This window comes from Rousettus aegyptiacus, unplaced genomic scaffold (assembly GCF_014176215.1).
Source record: "Rousettus aegyptiacus isolate mRouAeg1 unplaced genomic scaffold, mRouAeg1.p scaffold_m13_p_1, whole genome shotgun sequence".
NCBI classification, from domain to species: Eukaryota; Metazoa; Chordata; class Mammalia; order Chiroptera; family Pteropodidae; genus Rousettus; species Rousettus aegyptiacus.
In genome coordinates this window covers 53,116,676-53,134,581 of record NW_023416284.1, presented here as the reverse complement: position 1 = coordinate 53,134,581, position 17,906 = coordinate 53,116,676, and the positions used below count along the sequence as shown (strand labels likewise).

The window sequence follows — 17,906 nt, the reverse complement described above, 5'->3', positions numbered from 1 at the left end:
TCCCTCTTGTCCTTTGTATCATTACTGTCATTTATTTCACTTACATATAGACATATATAATCAAATACATTGTCATTATGATTGTTTTGAACAAATTACTATCTGTTAGATCATAAAGAAAATAGTTTTTATTTTACTTTTGCTTATTTATTCTCCAAAACTCTTACTTTTTTTTATGTAGATCTGAATTTCTGACCTATATCAGTTTCCTTCTCTGAAGAGAACTCTTTTAACATTTTTTTTGGAAGGCAGATCTACTGGCAACATATTTCTCCAGTTTTGTTTGTCTAAGAAAGTATTTCTCCTTCACTTTTGAAGAATAATTTTGTAAGATATAGAATTCTAGGCTGTTGTTTTTTTCTCTCTCAACACTTTAAATATGTCACTCTACTTTCCTTGCTTGAATGATTTTTGAGGAGTTGAATACATTTTTTGTTTGCTTTTCTATAAATAAAGTGTATTTTCCCTCTGGCTTCTTTCAAGATTTTTTTTCTCTGTCTTTGATTTTCTGCAGTTTGAATATGATATGCCTAGGTGCAATTTTTTGGGGGGTGGTATTTATCCTGCTTGGTGTCCTCTGAGCTTCTTGTATCTGTGGTTTGGTATCTGACATTAATATAGGAGAAATTCTCAGTTATTATTGCTTCAAATATTTCTTCTGTTCCTTTCTCTTTCTTCCCCTTGTAGTATTCCCATTAAATATATATTCTACTTTTTGTACTTGTCCCACAGTTCATGAATATTTTGTTCTGGTTCTCCCCCAGCCTTTTTTCTCTTGGCCTTTATTTTGGAAGTTGCTATTGTCATATTCTCAAGCTCAGAGATTCTTTTCCTCAGCCATGTCCAGTCTACTATTGAATCCATCAAAGGCATCCTTCATTTCTGTTAGTATTTTTGATCTTTAGCATTTCTTTTTGAGTCTTTCTTGGGATTTACACCTTTTTACTTACATTATCCATCTGTTCTTGCATGTTGTCTACTTTTTCTATTTAAGCCCTTAGTATATTAATCATAGTTTTTTTTTTAAAAAAAAAAAACTTCTTTTCTGATAAGTCCAATATTCCTGCTACAGCTATCTCTTGTTTCGATGCTCGTTCAGTTTTTTCAAACTGTGTTTTTACCTTTTAATATGTCTCATAATTTTTTGGTGAAAGGTGGACACGATGTACTAGATAAAAGGAACTGTAGTAAATAAACTTTTAGTAATATGGTGGTAAGGTGTAGGGGAAGGAGGTGAAGTGTTCTATGAAACACACATAGTTCTATGATTAGGTCTCAGTATTGTGGTGAGCCTATACCCCTGCACTGTAAGCTTCACCAGTCTTTCTCAGGATTTTTTCTCCCTTAGGTGGGGCAGAATGGCTAGAGGAGGCAAGTTGATATTTCCCTTCTTCCAAGTAGGTTAGTTAGGCTCTGATGAAGCCCCGACAGGTTAGGTTTTGATAAAACAGTTTCTCCTGAGAGCAGACCTTGTTAATAAGAATAGAATGCCCTGGTGTACTTCAAAATGGTTCCTTACACCCTCCCTCAGTTGAAAACGTAAGCCGATTTTTCTCTGATTTTCACTGTGGGAACCTGGAGGCAAAATTCATAAAAGTATAGGTCCTCCTGGAGTTTTTACCTCTTAGCCTTGCCCACACTAAGCCTCCAGCAATTTGTCAACTACAGCTTGGGTTTCCTACCCCACAATGGTTCCTGTGGAGCTTCTTTCTTGCAGGTTTCTGCTCTGGGGAGTTGTGATTCTCTGAATCTGCTCATCTGTCTTTTCAAGTGGTTTGTCTTGTGACCTCACTTCTCTAACAGATCTAAGAACTGTTGATTTTTCTGTTTGTTTAGCTGTTTACTTCTCGTTAGCACAGAGTGGTGACTTCTAAGCTCTTGCTTGCATGCCAGACCAGAAACCAGAAGTATTCAAGCAATTAGCATTCACCTAGCTGAAGATATGGTGGCCTCTGTCAGCTACAGAAAGGCACCAATTCCCAGAAAGTTCAGTGTAGGCTGGATTTGGGGGAGGAAAGAAAGGGTGTTCACATTCATGAAGCATGTGTTTTGTATGAAATAACTTGCACTTCCTACTTCCTGCAACAGTATTTCTTAGTGGAGTCATCATTAGCGCAGGGTCTCATGGGCCCCCAGAAAAGGTGAACTGAACATGCACCAAGAGAAGGGCTTCCTAAGGAGAAGCTAAGTCTTGAAGAAGCATGAGTGAGAGTTATCCAAGACAGAGGTGATGAGGTTAGGGGAGTTTCTATATAAAGGAAAAGGACTGTGCAGAGCACAAAACATTCATGGGGACTGTAAATGCCTTGGTGTGGCTGGAGCATTCGGTGTATTTTGGTGGCTGGCAAGGGATGAGTTGCGGAGGGAGATAGGGAGTCAGATTCTGACTCGAAGGTTCCCATGTATGTGGTAAGAGTTTCTGATTTATTTCTGATATCAAAGAGGAGCCAAGAAAGGTTTTAAACAGTGGAATGCCAACTGATTTTGCTTCTCAGAAAAAAAGATTTTGGTGGGTGAGGAGCTGGAGCAGGGACTCTGGTCCCACAAGGAAGGCAAAAGGTGTGAACTGGGACAGCAGCAGTGGACTGGAGAGGGAAGGAGAGATCCCTGTATAGGAGAAATGACCAGCTTCTTGATCAAGCTGATGTAGGGAGGGAAAGAAAAGAATGAGGCTAGGAAAACACTCTTGCTCCTGGTTTGGGCAGCTGGGAGAATGACAGTATCATTCACAGAAATAGGGAAAACAGAAGGAAGAACAGATATTGTGGGGGAAGATGGTGAGTTTGGTTTTGGATGTGTTGAGCTTGAGATGCACATGGGAAATACAACTATTGCTGTTTAGTAGGCAGAATCATGCAACCAGGAGCTTACCAGAGAGCTCTGTGTGAAGCTGGAATCATGGCTATGACTGAGCTTCTCAAAAGAGAACGTGTGCAGTGAGGAATGAGTGGCCCCAGCCAGGGTGCTGGGGAGCGCCCAAATTTAAATGACGCTGACAAAGAGGAGTTCGACATGGAAACCAAGAATGAATGAATCTGGAAGCAGGAGGAGCACCAAAAGAGAGCAAACATTGTGGGGCAAGAGCTTTGTGGCTTATGCTGGCTCAGTGCTCGTGAAATGGGTATCTCCCTTCCTGGACATAGGGAAGCTCCATTTTCCAGCCTCCTTGCACGGAGGGTGGGCCAGTGACTGGGGACACCAAGTGAATGTGAGAGGAGGTAATGTGCAGTCAAGAACAGATCCATCTCCCTCATGCTCTTTTCCTTCCCATCCAGAATCCCTTTGGAAGTCACATGTGAAAGAACCTCTAGAAATAAAGCACTCAGATTTTGAGTTTTATTTATCGTAGCAGAATCTAGCGTATGTTTCCCAGCCCTGGCTCTGCAGTCAGACATCTGTGTTTGCATTCTGTCTTTACCTCTTGCCAGCTGTGTGACCTTGAATAAACTGCTTAATTCTTAAGTGCCTCAGTTTCCTTATAATAATTATAATACTAACATAATAATAAATAACATAATAAAAATATTTTTAACAAAGTGCAATAAATAATAAATAATAATATAGTAATCTAACATCTATTTCATATACTTGTCTGAGAATAAAACAAGGTAATAAATGTGAAGCACGTAGAACAGTATTAAATGCTCTAGAAATGTTAGAAGCTCGTGGAGAGGAGAATGTCAAAAATGGGGGGATGGATGGTCTACGGCCATGCCACCCTGAACAAGCCTGATCCTGTCTGATCTCAGAAGCTAAGCAGGGCGAGGCCTGGTTAGTACTTGGATGGGAGACCACCTAGGAAGACCAGGTGTTGTAGGCGCAAAAAATGAATGAATGAATGAATGAATGAATGATGAATAAATAAATAAATAAAGGATTGTAAGCTGACAAGGTACTTGCAATCTGTGAGGTCAACCAAGGGTTGCCTTGTCTAAAAAAAAAGAAATTTTTAAATGGGGGGATGGTTTACAGTTGAGGTTTGCAAGCTATAGCCTGAAGATCAAATGCACTCTGCTGCCTGTTTGTGCATGGCCTCTCTGTTAAGAACGGGTTTTACATTTTTAAATAGTTGAAGTAAATTACATGAAAGTTATATGGAATTTAAATTTCCATATCCATAAATAATGCTTTAAGAGAACACAGATACACCATACTCATGTGTTTAAATATTGCCATGGCTGCTTTTTCATTATCACAACAGATTTTGAGTAACTGTAACAGAGACCATATGACCTATTTGCTACCTGGCTCTTTATAGTTAAAGTTTAGTGAATGAATGCAGCAAATGTCAAGAAAGATAACCAAAAAGTGTTAAAAGGAATTGGCAGTAGATTACCCATGACCTTGATAATGGCTCTGTTTGGAGTGGTTTAAGTAGAAACTAGATTTTGGGTGGTAGGCTGATCAAACTTTGATTCCTGACTCTACAGCTTGCTAGCTGTGTAGTCTTGGTAAGTTATTTAACTTCTCTGAGCTTCAGTCTGCTTAGCTGTAAATTGGGGATAAACAGAGCTACCTTCTTGGATTACTGTAAAGATTAGAAATAATGCATGGAAACCATAAAACTCAGTTCTGGCTTATAGTAAAGTGCTCAACAAAGTCTAGCTCTTGCTTCACTTACTCTACTGCCACCAAAGTTGCTGTTCCTTTATAGGTAACACCTTTTTTTAAAAAATATTTTATTGTTGTCTTCTGTGTTCTGATGTTTTATATTATATACCAAGTCATTGCTCAAATCTCATCCTAGTTAATATTGACCATCCTATTTAATACTGTAATCTGTCCTCCGCCCCAGCATTCCTAATTCTCTTACCCTAATCTACTTTTCTTTTTCTCATAGAATTTATTACTTCTGACAATCCAGAAAATTTAGTAATTTATGTTTGTTTACTATCTGTCTTTCCCACTAGTATGTAAGCTCCTTGCTTGTTTTATACAATTATGTTTTGAGTGCCTAAAAAGTAGCCGGCACATAGTAGGTGCTCAATTAGTATTTGTTGAATGACTAAATGAAAAAAAGAATAAATAAGAATATTTTTTCTCCTGCTCAGGACTAGATATACTCCTTCTATCTGGGGACTTGTCTTATCTCATCTCTGTAAAATTCTCAACTATTATCTGTTAAAATATAGCTTCTGCTCCGTCCCCTCCATTTCCTCCTTCTGGAACTCCTTTTAGAACATGTTGGCCCAATTATTCTATCTTCAGCGTCTCCCAAGTTTGTTCTTATATTTGGCAACTATTTAGCGCTCTGTATTATTCTAAGATAATTTTCTCAGCTCTATCACTAAGTCTCTTTTTAGCTGCTTACTCTACTATTCAACCTGTTAATTAAATTTTTATTTCAATGACTTTTTTTGTGTGTTTAGAATTTCCATTTCTTCCCTTTTCCTTCCTATACTTTCCTTTTTTTTCCTGTACTTGTTTCATGGTTTCTAATTTTCCCTTTATATTTTTGAATATTTAAAATATTCCTATCTTAAGATTTTTTTCAGGCTTTTCTTATCTCTAGTTGTTGGCCTTTTTTCTGTTGAATCAGCCAGATTTCTTGTTATGGTTTATTCTTTTGTGCAGTCTGTAATTTTGGATCATGAGCTCATCTTCAATAGCAGTTGTCTGGCGTTTGCCTCTGCTGGTGTCTTAAAGAGTTAGCAACTGAAAATCAGGCTCTAAAAATGTATCACTGAATGGCCTGCCTTTGGAAGCTAGGATGGGAGGCAGCATAGTGTGGATGTTAGGGAATGTGTCCTAGCTTACTTCCCCACTGTGAATCACATGTGACTGTGGGCAACTTATTCTTTGCTCAAATTTCTTGTCTATGAAATAGAGATAATAATCCTATTTCCGAAAGATGCCGTGAGAAATTAGTGAGATAATCAAATTAATAAACTTAGCACAATGTTCAGTATGTATTAGTTGCCTAATAAATGCTAAACATTATAAGTAGAAATGAATTATATCTTTCCTCAATAACTTCTTGCTGTGTGATATAAGGAAGAACTTAATGCTCATGAAAATAGCTTCAGAATATGTATATGAAATATAGAGCCAGCCATTACATTTGGATAGTGGTCAGATCTATCTGCTTTATTTGTGACATATATTAGTTGAAGATGGGGAAAAAAAACCCAGAAGAACATGTTCGCTTGGCTTTTAGCCATTGCAGAGGAGCACTGATGAGAGGTGGAAGGAAGTTTCAGACATTATCCTTTTAGAAAAATAAAGCCTAATTAGAGAGTTGGATCATTTGCCAACTATTTTGGAACATTAAAGTATAGCAGTAGGGAGAGATTTTCTGCTGAGAGGAAAATGACCCACAGAAATTTCTTTGCTTTTATTCAAATAGAAAATATATTTAATTCCTCGGCTGCATTGTCCTTGGCCATCAATCTTTTTTGAAGGTTAGAAATAGAAAAATAGATCCTTGAATCTACAGCTGATGCTTAATAAATACTGTTGGTTTATCATAGGGAAGGGATAGAGACACAGGCAGATTCTTGGGCAAGAGAACCCCGGGAAACCTCATTTCTGTTACATGTAACTTTTGATCATAAACTTTTCCTTAATTAATTGCCATTTTGGATCTGGGGATAAGGGAAAGCTAAAGGACCAAAGTTAATGAATGAAAGCTGTAGCTTATTATGATTTATCATGGGCTATGTGTCACTAGTTATTGGTAAACATTTCACACAACGATTTATAATTCTAATTTTCATGAAACATTAACAAAGGCTAATTTAAAAAATATTTAAATAGAAAAATGTTTTTAAATTGTAATTACCTAAAAAAATAAAATTTAATTACCTGATCTTCATAATCAGATCCTGTATCAAGGATCTCTCCAGTGTCCAACATCATCGAAGGATCAAGGTCACTGGAACCTAAGATTAGGAAAGAAAAAATTACCCAATGGAGGATGCTATTTGTTCTAAAGCAAACCACCTCTCTTTAAGTTTCTACTTTGTCCTTAAGATTACATTAAATCTGCAAACATTTCTAGACTTGTCCCATCTGCCGGACACTGTTTGGCTTGCAGATATTAAGTGCAGATATTGTGGACACTGTCTCTACCCTTAAGAAGAAGGCAGTCTTATAAAGGAGATTGATTTGTCAACAGCAAGTCTCAGTAACCAAAAAGAAAGGGCTACTAATTTTGACTAGTAGTGAAAGCGATTATGGAGGAAGGATTCTTGACACACAATCAATCTATGAGCCCAGGGTGAATAGGGATTGGCCAACAGTTTAGTGTTGTCCAATAGAAACTGAGGTAGAAGAAACACCATGAGAAAAATACAGAGTGAGAGAAGAGCAAGGGGTTCCCAGAAGTAAGAAATGCAAACGCTGAGTTTGTTCAACCCATGGAAACCTGACAAGTTTTTTCTCCAGCCTGTGGGCCACTTTAGTCTCGGCAGGTGAAAAAAATCAGGTTAACTTAATGTATTAATGGATAGTTTCCCCCAAATCCCCACCCAAGTACTACAGGTTACAGTAAATTGCTTACCCAACAATCCTTAAAGCTCAAACTTAAATCGGTAATTTTCATAATGGGCTTCTAGAGAACAACTGATTCATTGTCCTCATCTAATGACTCTTTCCTGCTGAGACATAGATGTCACCTAACTAGCCAGAAAGACAAAATTCAGTGCTGCCCATAAAACACCATGCACCCTGTGAAGAAACAAACCACTCCATGTTTCATTGTCAACTTGACCTTGCCAATAATTTTTGGTCAGAATATGCAATATTTGATAAAGATGAATTAAAAAAAAAAAAAGTCCAGCATCTCACAGGCTTCTCAGATATGGACTTCTTCCAGAGATGCTGCTTTTATACTTTCTTTCAAAAAGAGAATCGAGGTATGTCCTCACATAGACTATTCTCAACTCTTTTTATTCTTCTCTTCTCATCACTATCCCTGCTACTTATCAAACTAAATACTAGCTCATTATCAAACTGATTAAGTACTGAGCAGTAATGCCATTGTTTATTGTGTTTTCATCTTTAATTTTTTTTTAAAGGATAATAAAGTTTTTCAGAACGAAGGTACTTGACCCAGCAAATCACTTTGGAGAAGTAATGAACAACTGATTAAGTACTAAGCAGCAACGCCATTGTTTATTGTGTTTTTACCTTTACAATTTTTTTAAAGGATGATAAAGTTTTTCAAAATGGAGATACTTGACCCAGGAAACCACTTTGGAAAAGTAACGAACTGTAGAGTTGCCATATATAGTTGCATAAGTGTGTATATGCAGCACAATTCTAGGTGATGCCAAACACATCATTAGAGCAGCCCTTGACAATCCCATTGTTTAAAAGGTGCTTGCTAGAATGGAGATGGGAAGACTATGAACCACATACTATTCACAGGGGAGTATATGGAAATTTTAATTTTATATGTAATTTTTTAAACTAGTGGGATTATATATAATTTTTCTATCCTTGTGCTTTTGGTATTTTTCAAAATAATTTTTATAAGGTATATCTTAGGGCCAAAATATTTGACTATTTCAAAGACCAGTTTGAAGATAAATTTGCACTTTTGTGTTATGAAGCAGTACAGCTGTCAGAAGTAAAATGTATTTTTTTCCATTATAAGATTAAAGACATTTTATAGCTAATATTTCACAGAATCCCACACTCTTTTTTTTAGAAAAGAAAAAAATGAACTTGGCCATAGTCATGCAAAGGTGACATAAAGACAGAAGTCATAGCTACCATTTCTCCTAACATATCCTGCTAACTACAAATCTAAGCAGGCTTTATAAATGTGATTTTTTATTCTAGTACTCGATGGGAGAGGACCTGGAGGAGCATGCCATCTCTTCTACATTCTGAGAAAATGAGGAATAGTGAATGGTTGATAATGGGGTGGGGTGTCACTGGGTGGCAGTGGAAACGGAAGAATCAGAAGTAGAATCAAGGTGTGTCACTCCAGTCTCTGATAAGGGGCTGCTACTGAGAGCATCATTCAATGACATGCCAATTTTATTTAGCTTTCATTACTTCCATAGTATGGATACTACCTACCACTGACCAGGGGAAGCAGTGATCAGGTACTCAGATGATACCCCCACCTGCATGTGTCTATAGTGATTCATGTGGAATAAGCTACAAGATCCGAACACTAAGGCTTATTATTAAACATAGGGCTGTTTTAGTTCCTGTGTCCTACTTACTTTATTTAATTAGAAACTGTTCTTTTGGTTGTTTTAAAAAAGTACAAGTGGAGGGTTCTTAAACAACCCAGTTAACAGATATTACACATTAATATTTGAAACTGCAACAAGATTATTAGAAAACTATTTTCAGCAACGATAGGAGGAAGAGATCTTTGTTAAACAAACAACCAGTGCTCACGAGGAAGAATATATTGGCTTTCTTAATAAAATGCTTTTAACGGAAATTTTATTGTATCATTACGGGATGGAATTTCTTGACATGTTGTTGCTCTTGGCAACAGTATTAATGTATCATAGATGGCAATAGATAAAGGATGTCATTATCAGCTCAGATAATGATTGAATAGCTTTCATTTTCTTTTGTATTGGTTGCTTGGTTTGCTGAAAATGGGATCTTTAATAATAGCCTAAGGTTTGACAAAAAAAATAGGGAAGTAAATATAGCCATATGTACATATTTTCGCCTTCTTTCGTTGGACAACTTAACACATAAGACAACTTCAATGATCTTCTTACTCAAAAAAGACAGCAAAATTAGGACATTTCGAAAAAGCAATAGTATGGCTTTCACTTCTCCCAATTTTGAATTTCTTAATTTCTTTTTCAGATTTAAAAACACCTTTTCTATAGGTAACAGAGAAAAATTTGAGCTGAAATAGAACCCCACGGGGAGCATTCACTATTGGCAGTTTTAGATGTACTATGGTCTTTGGAAATATTATTTTCGGGTTGTCTTTTTAAATTTAAGTGGGAAGATGATACAAATTGGCTTTAGGGGTACCGGAAGGCTAACCATATTGCTTTCTGGGATAATATTATAGACTTTTTTCCTCCTAGTGGATCTTCAATTTGAAGTTTTAGGACGGCTTTCCTCTCCCTTTGAGTATCAAAATAAAGGGGCACTCCTGCACGGCAGCGATCCTGGAGCAGTGAGGGTGTCTGCAGATAAAACTCTTCTAACACTTTATCTACCCCTCTGAGGAATATGGTTTCTCCCTTGTCTTGTTTCTTCCACTAAACTGTCAGCAGCTTTGGGTAGGGTTGCATTTCTTCTCTGAATCTAAGAACAGAACTTGACATTTCTATGCATTCAATAGTATATGCTGGAAAAATGAATAAAAGGACATTTACATTTTACTTTTGCAGATCTTGATCTTCTTCCTTTACTCTACAAACATTAAATTCCCTCAAGTGCCTTAGGCATTACTCAGGAAAATCCAGCTCTAATTCCAAAAAGCATGGAAAGTGTTAGTAATGGTTTGCATTAGAATTCCTTTGAAGGGCCCTATGTATTTATGTCTGTGTATACACGCATGTGTGTGCGCACACACACGCATACACATAAAAATATCCTGACAGTATTTGGAATTAGAAAGTGAGCTCCTCAGGGGATCTGGTGTTGGTGGACTGTTCTGGGTGAGAAGGGAAGGGGAAATTGTCCACTTATTCCACAAGGGGGAGAGAGGAAGAGAGGAGAGTAGAAGCAGACCTAGGGAAATAGGGAAGAGTTGTGTTGCATAAGATGTGGTCTCTCCTTGTGATCCCTTGAATCCTTAGCAAAGATATTAATGCATATATAGTCTTTTCAATGTGACAGCCATATGCTTTACACACATAAATCATTTACTCTTCATAACAATCCTTTGAGGCAGTGCTATTACTATCCACTATTTATGGATGAGAAAACTGAGACCCGGAGAGATTTGAGTGATGTAGCAGGTGGCTCTGCCAGAAGTATTAATGGAGGGTTTCAGGGAGGGGGAGACACTGCAGATGGGGCTGAATGGGTGCAGAGGTTTGAGCGGATGGCATTCTGTGGCATGGAAGCAACGAACGCACACTTTGCTCTGCAGCCAAGAAAATGTGGTGCGGCTGTGAGTCAAAATACTCAGATGAGGGGCCCAGCCGAGGTGACCAGCTGGAAAAAAAAAGGCTCTAATGTGTCATCTCCTGTAAGAATCACACTAAGTACCTCTCTCTGTCTCTCTGTCTCTCTCTAAATCTCTCTTTCTCTCCACCCGATCCCCATGAAGTCTTGTACTCTAATAAGGGAAACAGACTTTTAACAGTCATATATCTAATTACATAATCAAAGTTGTGATAAATACCTTGAAGAAAAAAGTCGGTGTCCTACTCAAGGGCCTAATTTAGTCTGGAATGGGGTCTGAAAAAGCTTCCTGAGAAAAATCACATTTAATCTGAGATACAAAGCAGAATCTGGCCAGGTGAAGAATGAGGCTAGGACTTGAGAGAGTACAGTGATGCGACAAATGGGGCCAGACAGTTTCAAGTAGCCTGCAAATGACCAGGGGCATTCCAGGACCTGGAGGATGTTGGGGTGAGTGAGGGAGGAGGTGAGGTTCTAGAGGGAATAGGATCACTGTAGGGCAGCTAAGGATATTTCTGCCATGTTGAGGACACTGCTACTCAGCCTGAAGGGAAGTCTTTGGAAGTTTTGTTTTGTTTTCTTTCGGGGAGGCAAGGTGATCAGAGCTGTATTTTATAAAGATCCCCGTGGCACCCATAGATTTATGACAGACCAGAGAAGCCAGAAATGAGGTAAAAGATGGCAAAGAATGACACAGCCTTCAATGAGTGCAGTGGTGTAGAGAACAAGGACTGGACTCCCAAGGCGTCTCTGAGAAATGATAATTGATGTGAGTTGTAAGGGTAGAGACATTTTTGCCTGGCTTTTTTTAAAAGAGAAAAACTGCATGATCTCACTTACATACAGAAATCTAAAAAAGTCAAATACATAGAAGCAGAGTAGAATGGTAGTTACCATGCACATGCAGGTGGGACAAGTGGGGAGATGTAGGCTGAAGTCGTACAAAGTTATAGTTACGTAGGATGAATGGACAGTGTCATGACTATAGTTAAAAATACTGCATTGAATGCTGGAACTTTGCTTAGAGAATATATTTCAGGTGCCAATGATCACGCACAGAAAAATGGTAACTGAGAAGAGAAGGAATGTTAATTAGCTCGACTGCAGCCATCACTTCAGTATGTATATTTCTATCAAATCATCACGTTGCACATCTTAGATATATACAATTTTTATTTAAAAAATTTTTAAAGAAGAATCGAAAGCTATTCACATGGGAGCAGCAGGGCGGCTGAGATTCTGCAAAGAGAGGATTCAGAGAGAAGGGAAGAGTAAAAGGACAAAGCCGGGGTTCTGACGAGTCACAGACTGGTGGACGCCAACAAGACTTATTTAATTGGGTGAGTCGTCAACATTTACAAGCCCAGAGAATTCACCTATGGATGCAGGTTTCAGTTTTGTCTGGGAAGAGAAAAGGATCTAGCAACACTGGCCCATTCCTTGATGGCAATCATGGCCTGGAGCTGCGAAGTGGCATTTATTTCTAGTTGACCAGTCCCTCCCAGGCTCGCTTCACTCACCAAGGGCTGTTACAGACAGAACAGACTTATTTGAAGGCTAGAACAGAACCCGGCTTTCAAGGGCTTAGGAGTGGAAGTGAGCTAGCAGGAGCTGCGGCTGTGAGCACAGAGCCCTCTGTTCATAACCCTGGAGGTGTGGAGAGGAAAGAGTGGCCCCTTCAAGCCTCCGCTAAGGGCCAGGCACTGTGCACTCTGCCAAGGCGGCTTGGAGAGAATGAGGACACAACACCATTCCTTGGGCAGTTTACCAACGACAATAGAAGCCAGCACAACCGCATTATTGCAGGATGAGGCCACCTTTGAAAGCCACGAAATGTCGGCTGTTATAAAGAAAAGGCAGCTTAAATCAGCTTTTCTACTTTACTGTATCAGAAAACTGAAGATATTTGTTAAAGGTCTAAATTAATGTTCTAAATAAAATATTAACTTAAAAAGCACAAATTGTCATAGTATTTTCAGAGTAGCAGTAGTCTTGTTTACATGATCCTACATGCTTCTCAGTATTCCATCTTTCTCTGCAATAGGCCTCTTTTTTCTTATAAATATCACTGGAAAATTAGGCAAGTGAGTTTATATCAGGTATCTGTGCTCTGAGGGTCTGCCCAAAACGATGACCATCTTGCCTTTCTTTGAGGCTGCTCTTAGTGGGATTTAACTATGGTTTAAACTTTTAAGTGTTTAGCCTTTTTCTTTACAGCCCAAAACTTTCTGGCCTTTACCCACTGAGACTACAACTGAGGAAAGAATCAGGACTGAGCTGAGAATCATTCACATAGAACTGATAGTTGAAACCATGAAAAATGGTGAGTCAACCCAGATCAGAGAGTAAGAGAGCGAGAGAAGAGTCCATGGACAGAACTCTGAGAACTGTCTACTTAAGTGGGTATGATTGCACTGTATTACTTACTGTCCAACATCAAACGTATAGATGCGAGCATATAGGAAGAGAGTGGACGGAGCCACAACAGAGGCTGTGAGTCAGGTGGAAGTGACTATCAGATCCAAGGGGAGGATTTTTCCAGGTGGCAAAGGAGAGACCTGTGTGGGTTAGAGTCCTGGAGGAATAGTAACTTTGAATTGTTGCACAAAGTATGGGCTAGATTAGATTTTTTTTCAATAATAGTAACATAGACCTTATGCTACAGTGTGACTATCTATTAATTTAATGACTGAAAGAAAGGAAGTAACCATAAGGACCAGATGTATAGTCCATCTTTTCTATTTTGTTTTGTATCTTTATTTTTAAACCAGAAAGTATAAAGCTCTGACAGTGACAGCCTTAAAACCTTAAAGCAGTCTCTTGAGCTCCAACCTTACTACAAAGTACTTGGCAGGTGACCAGGACACACTGTTGTCCAAAGCACACAGTGACTTACCTGCTGCAGCCTCTTTGTTCGGAAATAACTTGCTGTCAACTGCCACACTGATGTCATAGAACACCTCATCCTCGTCTCGGTCAGCATCAAACTGGGGAAAATCAGGACAGGCAAGTCGGAACATGAGAACACATAAATTAGTCCATCCCAAAATATAATGAGCATGTTTCACACAATTGTATCTCTAATGAAGCAGGACAATGGGAATTAAAGCCCTCAAGTCTTTAATCAGACACTGAGAGGGTTTTTCAGCCCAGATCTCATATCAAACAAGAGAGGATATTAGGGAGTAAATGTACAGTTGATTATGGTTTAAAAAATGTGTAAAATTTTCCTAATTTATAAAGTGAGCATTGGAAAAAAAATGAGAACTGAAATCTACCTTGTGCCTTTCTAGCTCTTACTTTTTTTTTTTTAATTAAAAAACCCATGAAGTATGTAGTTTTAAACAACACGGGGATTTTCTAATGTTTTGTTAAAAAGAAAAAAGAAACCCCAAACCAAATTTTAGTTACTATTCTAGATACTATAGATAACTACACTATAGATATAGTCTGTAGACACTGTTGATTTAGATGTAATAAAAAATACAGATTTAAATATTTATTTTCCCATTCTCTAAATCTTACAAAATTTTAAATATTAAAAAATGTAGTTATATTTATAAGTTCTCCATTTCCCAAGCTGCGCAATGGTTTTCAAAATATACTTTTATCTCTAGTTTTAGTTTCTAAAAATGGCTTTACTGAGTTATAATCAATTTGCAATAAACTGCATATATTTAAAGTGTACAAATTGATAAGATCTGACATCTGTATACACCTTTGAAAACATTGTAAAAATCAAAATAATGAACATATCCATCACACCAAAAAAGTTTCATCGTGTCCTTTGGGAATCCCTTCCTCTCAACCCCTCCCAGTAATTTTGCATCTTCTAGAATTTCATATAAAAAGATAAGTACAGCATGCAATCTTTTTTGTCTGGATTATTTCCCTCAGCACAATTATTTTGTGATTCACCAATATTGTATCTATAGTTCATGCCTTTTCATTGCTGAATAACATTCCATTGTATGGATATACCCTTATTTCTCATCCTGGGTATCTTTCAGTGCAAGCATTATAGTTTTCATCTCTAGATGTTTGAGTCTTTTAAAAATTATCTTTGTCCCTATTTAAGGTTTAAACATCTGAAACACAACTATAATAACTTTTAAAGTCCTCAGCTAATTCGAACATCTGGCGTCAGTTCTGAATCGGTTTTGATTGATTTTTCTCCATTATTATGAGCCATATTTTCCTTGCATGCCTGGTAATTTTTTATTGGATGGCAAGCATTGTCATTCGATCATGTTGGATGCTGGGTATTTTTATATTCCTGTAAATGTTGTTAAGCTTTGTTTTGGAATGCAGTTTATTTACTTGGAAACAACTTGATCCTTTCAGGTCTTGTTTTTAAGATTTGCTGGGGTGGACCACAGCAGTATTTAGTGTGGGGCCAATTATTCCTCACCACTGAGGCAAGACTATTTCTTTTAAGTCTTCTACCCAGTGCCTTGTTAATGAAGAGGTTTTCCAGTCTGGCTAGTAAAAGTAGGCACTATTCCAAGCCTGGTGTAAGCACAGACTACTGTTCCAGCTAATTCTTTTGGGTGTTTTTTCCCTCAGCTTCAGGTACTTTCCTCACATGAATGCACTAATTAGTACTCTTCTGAATACTAGAGGAAAACTCTCTGCAGATCTCCAGCATTCTCCGTGCATCTCTTGCATCTCTGATACTCTGTCCTCTGAACTCCAGGTACCTTGGTCTCTTGGACTCTGCTCCATCTGCTCAATGCATGAGGTGCACCGGTCTTCACAAGGCTTCCTTCTACCTGCACTGCAGTCTGGAAGCTCTCCAGCAATAAGCTGGGGCAATTGTAGGTCTCACCATGCTTGTTCCCTTTCTCTCAGGGGATCACCTCATTGCTTGATGTCCAGTATCTTGAAAATTACTTTATACACACACACACGCGCGCGTGCGCACGCACGCACGTGTGTGTGTGTGTGTGTGTGTGTGTGTAATGTTTTTGTTCATTTGTTTGATGTGGGAAGGAAAACACAATCTCTTTTATTCCATCTTGGTCAGGTTTCTCAACCTTTTAGCTTTTAATCTTAATTATAATCTTGAAGATATTTAAGAAAATTTAAGAGATTTATTGTTATATTTTTCTACTGAAATGTTTTAGTGAGGGAAACTTCAGAAGCCTAAATTATAAAGTTATTTCCTTACTTGCCCTCATACAGTTCAAGCACACCTGTATGGTGCCTCAGAGTGCTTTCTGGATGTCACATCGGTCCAAGGGAATAGTGAGGCAGATAGTTTTTCCTCTTTTACAGGTGAGGAAATATCTATTCAGAGATATTTCGACTTTCTCAAGTCACACAGCTAATAAGCAGGAGAACCTGGACTTGAACTTAGATTGACTGACACTTTCCATCCTGTCAGGCTACATATGCCAACACAGTAAGACACACAGCCCTTCTACTCAAGTGTTAACACATCCCTTTTGTCTAAAAGCAAGGGACAAAAAGCAGGTGGTGAAGGCAGCTACAAGGAGACCGCAAAGGTACAGTTAGTACCATCCTAATGCACCGCTTCCCACATCATACACCACGGCTTTTTTTTTTTCTTTCAAAATATCTGTTAGCTATCATCAGTAAAGAGTAAGAGGGGTTTTGTTTTTATTTTCTAAGAGGGGTTTTGTTTTTATTTTTTTCTTAGACTTTGAGGAATGGGTGTTAATCTTTATTGGAGGTCGTGTGTGTGTGTGTGTGTGTGTGTGTGTGAGAGAGAGAGAGAGAGAGAGAGAGAGAGAGAGAGAGAGAGAGAGAGAGAGAGAGAGCGCGCGCACACGCGTGCAACCCCAGGGCTCTATCTGTGAAGGAAAAAGGGAGCTGAGGCAAAGAAAGAAGAAAAGCAAAATGTAAGGTGGTACATTGTGAGCTGGCCCCCAGCTTCACAAGAAGACACAGCTGGTAGCTTGGTTTCCAGAAAAGCTACACAAACCTATTTCATCTCAGAACAGTCTGACAGGGGAGAAAGGAAGGGGCATTTATAAGCTAGCTCCTTTCAGTTTCCTCTCTTTCACTGGTCCAAGTTTTCCCTAATGAGAAATAAGTCCTCTCACCATCTCTTGATTGTTGCCCAGCCCCTGGGGTGGACACTGGGAAGCCAAACCCCAGGCCGCGGGGAGCGGCATAGCATCTGAAGTCAGAAGTGCTGAAAGGAGCCAAAGCCACTGAGGCCTGGTCTGGCTGGGCCTGGGTGCTGTCTGTGCAGAGGCTCCCACCATGGCGGGGAGGATGAAGCCCTGTCCTCAACCGTGAAGAGGCTGACTGGGGCCCTCAGCAATGGTGGAGGTGCCTTGGCTGGCAGGGCAGAGGTGTGTAGGGGTCTCCATTCAACAGGCAACTAAGGCCTGGGCGCATGGTGCCAAGTGAGTCAGGGGAGGCTCAGACAGTTTACAACTCAGCTAAAGCTTGATTTGAATTTCTATTTCCCTTGGTAGCAGCTGTCTGACCTTGAGCAACTTATTTTTCCCCCACCTCTCCGTTCTTAGCATCTGTACAGTACTATGAGGAGTTGTTATTAGGACTAAAGAGATGGTATATTAATACACCAGCACAGAGCGTGGCATGAATTGCAGTCCTTTTTCTTCTCTCCTTGGGTCCCTAGGGCTGAGAGAATATATCCTATTAGAGATCTTGGATTGTTTCTGTACTTCGCGCCCCCAACCCCCACATACACACGCACCATAAACATACACTTTTTATTTAAATTCGGGATTCTGGAATAAGAAATGCAAGAGACTTTAAGACTTTCTAGGAGGTATCCTATCCTCCTACTGATCTGAACAAAGATATATTTAGTTCTAAAACAGACTAAAGTACCTGAT

The 17,906-nt window shown here is 38.8% G+C and overlaps 1 protein-coding gene and 1 pseudogene across 3 annotated transcripts in view; one reads left to right on the top strand and one right to left on the bottom strand.

Annotated features, from left to right (window-relative positions):
* The window catches only part of AK5 (adenylate kinase 5), a 190,137-nt gene that overhangs the window by 79,414 nt on the left and 92,817 nt on the right, over positions 1–17,906 (bottom strand). For all 3 annotated transcript variants that reach the window (XM_016151055.2, XM_016151054.2, XM_036235367.1), the window contains exons 7-8: positions 13,967–14,057; positions 6,805–6,881 (exon numbers count right to left, since the gene is read on the bottom strand). In XM_016151055.2, coding sequence (XP_016006541.2) covers positions 6,805–6,881; positions 13,967–14,057 — 168 coding nt within the window. The remainder of the gene's footprint in view (positions 1–6,804; positions 6,882–13,966; positions 14,058–17,906) is intronic.
* Positions 3,702–3,820, top strand: LOC118605403 (annotated as a pseudogene).